Consider the following 5,912-nt stretch of genomic DNA (forward strand, 5'->3'; position numbering starts at 1 on the left):
TTGGACAAATATGGTGAAAATCGAATGCCATTTCAATTATCGATGAGGATTCTGCTTTCTGGATCGAATGCAATGGATTTTATATAGAGTAGTGTTGTTCTGCTGCTTCATTTTATTTATTCATTTTGATTGTTTATATATTTAAATTTTTTTTATTTTTTTCTTTTACTTAGTATTTAAGTAAGTGACTATTAATATATTGGTGTATTTTTTTTTAAAAATTTTTAAAATATTTAAATATGTTAAAAAATATAAAAAAAAAGAAGAGAAAAAATAAAAAGTAAAATTTATACTAGTAAGCACGCCCAATGGTCAAAGCTGACCGGCACACTAGCACTAACCTTCTATATATGTAGGTGCGTAGCACTAGCACTACGTACCCACTCCTATATATGTGAGTACGTACGCACATATTTAGGACTAATTACTAGGGTCGACCATATCCTAGTACTCTAGCATACAATCCTATACATATATACACATACATACTAGCAGTAGTTTAACGTGAAAAGCACGTTTGCCACATTTGCCTAGTCAGAAGAAAAAACAAAATTTCTGAAAATAATGTGTCCAAATAGAAAACAAAGTGTGACTCCGTAGAGCATTCACAATGGCTTTTTCATCTTATCCTTTAAAATACATCACAAAAACTTACTTTTTCTATTTTACATACTAGCTTTTATAATATATCATACATTAGCTTATTTATTTTTTCTTTATATCATTTAAATATTATACTTTTTAATATTTTTTATTCATTTCAAATATTTTCTCTAACTATCAATGATATCCTTATATTTTTTGATATTTACAATATCTCTTTATATACAATGTCATATAATTATGTTCTTTTTTAAACTAATCCAAATTTATAAGCTAAACCAAAATATAAATTGATTAAAAAAAAGATTATATTTATGAGAATATTCTCAAAGTATATTATGAAAACATGAAAGATAATACACAAAATAACCCTTCTACTATATACCCACCCTTTCATCCAAATAAGAAAAAAACGCTAGTCATAGAATGTAGCTACACTCGACGGTGTATGATTTTTTTTTTAATTTTTTACAGTGATGCCATAAAATGTTAAATATTATGCCATCAAATGAGAGAGAAGGGATGAAATGAAAATATGATCACTTTTGAGTAGTGGGAAAATAAACTTAGTGGAGAGAGAAATTAATTTAAAATGTTTTAAAGTTATGAACAATATCCTCTGCATCTAGCGGGATTACTGTAGCAAAGTGTATAATAAAGATGAAATACAAAATTCATTGGAATGGACTTTTGAGTAACTTTCTTTATATTTTATAAAAAAAATTGTATTTTACAAAAGTCATTGTGAATGCCCTTACATGCGGCAGAAAATCTTGAGCAATTGAGTTAGTTGTTAGTTTACAATCAATAAGATTGAAAGGGTATATAAGATTGCTTAGTAAATAACCTAATGCATAGTAGCATAAAACCTAATATAAGCAAGCATCTATGGATTTCCATCTTTCTCTACTTTAACATGAAGAGTTTGTTCCAACCGTAGTATCTCCGAACATTTCCTTTAGGTTGATCATCTGTATGTGAAAGATCAATCACGATCACGTGTTAAAGCTTTGTATGGAAGTTTCAACTCTACAAATTAACTATATTTGACGGTAGAGATCAATGCATGTATGTCATGTTACCTCCAACCATGTAGAAGACGTAGTGAGGTCGTATGAAGCAAATCCACCCTTATTCTTTATGCATTTTCAAGAATAAGAAAATATAGTCAAATTAATTAAATTCTTTAATATTTTAGATTAAAAAATAATAGATTTTTTAATAGATTTCGAACTGTATCAGATGGCATGCTTGAAAACAAGAGTGCTGCCTGCAATTAATGATTTTTAAAGTCTCATGATTTTTAAAGTCTTGCGATGAAATTAATTAATAAAAAATGCTGGATACAAGCGGCACACGTAACCACTGCGCAAACGGTGCCTAGGTGGAAAATGAAGAGGTTTGTTTTAGGTTTGGATGAAATGGCTCGTTTTAGCTCTCATTCTCCCCCCCCCCCCCCCCCCCCCCCCCCCCCCCCCATCTTCCCCATTCTCCCTCCCTCCTTCGTCTGGCATCTCCCTGAACTTCTCTTACTCCCTTCTCCTTTTTGGCATCTTGTTGGTGTTCCCCCCATCCCAAAACAAAAGCTCTGAAAGTTGGCGTCAAAGCCAGAGGTACCCTCCAAGTTATTCTTCCCAAAATTCATCCCAGGAAAGCAACGATCTGGGTGCCATCTCTAGCCCAACAAGAAATTAAGAACGAAAGTTTCTCGAAATTTCCCCGTATACCAGTAAATTTTACCATTTCCAATTCAAAGTCATTTTTTTTCGTTTTCAGGAAAGCTCGTAAACAAAGTCCTCTTTAAGTTGCAAAACCATGACAAAAAGATCACTTTTTTCAAGGAACCTAGATGTTCATTTTAGAAATTAAGCTCCAGAAGAGGTATTATAGGGTATGTTTAAGGAGTTAAAGAAAATCTATTTGATTGAATTGTTAACAAAAAATAGATAAAGAAAAAAGGTTTCAAATGCTAACTAGCATAAGTTTCTTATAAGCATTCTTGAGCTCTAACGCAGTGCATTCATTTTTCAACCCCAAGACTACATAGAAGACATTGCTCTTGTCTTCTTCATTTTCCATTCTCCAAGAAGCCACCATACAAACACAGAGCTTAAAAACACAGGTAGCACAACACAAAAGAAATCAAACAAAACCAAGACACCTTTTTTTCTTGTCGACGAATTCACACAACCTACTGGCCTAGATATCAGACAAAAGCATGACCTCCTTTATATGTATCTTACAAAACCAGGACTACAGAGAACCTTGCATTTGATTTCCATGGCAAAGAAGGGGGTGGAGATAAAAGAAAAGAAAATTAGGAAGAGAACATGTCCCCCTAAACGCTGAGAGTTTGCTGAAAGTTGGAAATGGGAAGATTGAAGACGTTGAGATGAAGATGATCAAGGCACGTTGGAATGAACCGTTTTAAGAAAAACCACACAAGACGCTGAGACAGAAGACACTCATTTTTTTTTTTTTTTTTAATGTACATGGCATGGCCGACTGCCCACTGTTTGCGTGGCCCGACTATCCCCAGAAGAACTGTTAATTAATTGGCCTGGGCACTAAAAGAGATCAGATGGACAAATAAGATGAAATCCCTGTATGCAGGACACAAATTTACAACTACGTACTAGTACTGTTAGTGTAATGCGTTATATATAATATGGATAGAAAATTTTAGCCATTTGCCAAGACTTCGTACTCTTGCCCCACCACCTCGATCGGAAATCCAGAAGAACGATCGAAAGAACCAATATTTGCAGCTTCTGCCTTTGGATGACTAAAAAATAGGGTCAAGTATAGACTGCCTTGGTCATTTGCTGCAAAAGAAAAATCCAAAGTGTGTCCCCATCATTTTCTCCATTTTTTTCCTTTGATCATGGGTGCACGTTTTCTAGAATCATCTGCACTGTCACGGAACTCCAATGGTCATTGGCAGCTAGCTAGGGAACTTGCATCGCATTATGCGTCGACCTTTACTTTGTCTTTTTATTTACTTGGTCGTTCTTAATTTCTATTTATTTTCTCATTCTTTTATTTGCTGAAAAATGTTGGCCGGCCGGCAGAGTTTCATAATATTCTTTGCCCTTACTTTTTGGTGCCTGGGACTTGTACTGAACCTACAATACAAATTAAGAAAACGTACGTATATAGTCATGAATTCTCAGCGCAACCTTATAATTTTGCTTGAAAAGGAAAATATTATTTATACTTATAATTTTTACTTATAAAATAATGCTTATTGACAAATGATGAATTATTGATATACTGAAAATTATGAAATTTAAAATTTAAAATTTGAATTTAAAAAAAAACTTAAAAAGATAAATATTAATTTAATATACGTAAGTACGTGTGTATACACACACAGTATTACGCTGCTCACTAAGTAAATCAGAGAGCCGGATCGATATATATGGTGATAGCCATGATTAATATAGCCGTCGGCCTTTCACATAATTTAAGGAATCAAATTATCACAACCCTCCATCGACTAAAGTTTCTTCTTATCTGTTTGAACAAACCATGGCGAGATACAAATCTATGTCTTACAGTATTCTCTAGCAAGTAGATCAAATCAATTAGTCAAGACAATGAGCCTACAATTGTGGGCCACAAATTATGTTAAAATCCTACATAGATTGTGTTTTCTGCATAGGCTCATGTATTCGTCAAACCATATATATATATGGTCTAAGTGGAACGAAAATAATATAATATTGTCTCAAGTGGTAGGGCAGGGCTGTGATTGTCAATAACACGTGCACAATAGAGTTAAAAAATAGAGAAAGGGACGCCATGATTGTGAATTTCGTGCATTTTCCGGTTAAATTAGGAGAATGGATGATCCTTTTTTTTTTTTTTTCCCTACCGTTGTTTGAATTTCTTTTGGAAAACAAGAAAATCGTCGGCGGACTCTGCCAGGTCCCGAAGGACCAGGCCGGCCAGCAGACTCTTCGATGATTAAGTTAGTCACTATTTTCTTATCTCTAGTTTAATTGAAGAGAGAGTGACCAGTGAGAGTATTAATTAATTAATTCTTCCCTTCAGCAATCCCCTTTCCATATTACGGAGTGACATTTTATTGAATCGGTTAGATAGTTGAGAGTTGGTGGTTATTCCCTTAAAAAGGAGCTCAATGGCCATTATCTAAGAAGCAAGCTGCTTTAATTATCCGGTTATTCACCTGATCATTGAGCGGGCCACTAACTATTCTTATCCCCAACAATTACCATTAATAATCGAACTTCATGAAATGCATATTGGGAAATATACTTGGAATGTGATAAATCAATGATCAACACGATGCATATAAAGGTCATGATCAATTAAAAAATATAATGGCTTTATTATATATGTTTGCCATTCTCTTCCATAAGAACAAGAAGTAAAAATTTGATCTAGCTAGGAACTAAGCAATTTGTGGCGTATAAATTAATTAAGTTGTCGCAATATGCAGCATGTATAGTTCGGAAGAAGCCAAACTTGCGCCCTCAAAAAGAAAAAAAGAAGCCAAAAGTGCGGGAAAAAACAGGAAGCCCATGCAAACGATGTCGATGCATGCATGACCTGATCCTCATATATAATATTACTTCACGAGTTTCACTTTATTTATTCAGAGTTTGATGCCAATATTACATGACTTATTTAAGGTCACCCTCTAAAATTAAACTCGTAGATGCATGCATGCTTGCTTTGATCAGGAACTACAAGCAACGAAAAGCTCTAATTATTAATTAGTAAGGCCGCTGCCCGGCATAGTTGCCCGGGGGGTCATAGTTGCAAGTGATGAAGGTGCCGCCATTGTTGCATCTGACTTTAGCACAGCCAAGGCGCACAGAATTGCGCCAAACCACCTGAGTATAGTGGCCGCACTGGCGGCCGGCAGCACATGAGTTAGAGTTGTAGTTGTAGTCGGCCTTCTCTCCTACCCAAAGGTTAACGGCAGCCGTTCCCGAGAGGTCACCACCGCTCGATGCAATATTCTCACCGTAAGGGCCACCCGAGTGCACAAGTCTGCAATCACCCTTACGTTGGTTAGCATAATTCTCTGCAAATGCCGCAACGGTAGCATCCCAAGCAATAGGTCCGACTCCAACCTGTGATCGAGCTGCGTTGTGAGCGTTGACGTAGTCTTGTGGTGAATCTTGGGCGCTGGATTCATGGACGAAGGCAAAGGTCAGAACAAAAGCAAATATTATTGCTGGGGAAATGTTTCTCATGATCATGAGTCCCTGCATATTGGTTTCTCGTATGTAATGCAAAGAAAAAGCTAATTAGCGTACTGCAGGATGGTAGAGCCA

General features: G+C 35.5%; 1 protein-coding gene across 1 annotated transcript; it reads right to left on the reverse strand.

Annotated features, from left to right (window-relative positions):
- Positions 1-5,197: 5,197 nt before the first annotated feature.
- LOC121255335 (pathogenesis-related protein 1-like) lies at positions 5,198-5,912 on the reverse strand. Its single transcript, XM_041155598.1, has one exon. It carries the CDS (start codon positions 5,847-5,849, stop codon positions 5,346-5,348), a length of 504 nt encoding a protein of 167 aa, XP_041011532.1. The 5' UTR covers positions 5,850-5,912; the 3' UTR covers positions 5,198-5,345.

Source organism: Juglans microcarpa x Juglans regia, chromosome 3D (genome assembly GCF_004785595.1).
Source record: "Juglans microcarpa x Juglans regia isolate MS1-56 chromosome 3D, Jm3101_v1.0, whole genome shotgun sequence".
Lineage (NCBI taxonomy): Eukaryota > Viridiplantae > Streptophyta > Magnoliopsida > Fagales > Juglandaceae > Juglans > Juglans microcarpa x Juglans regia.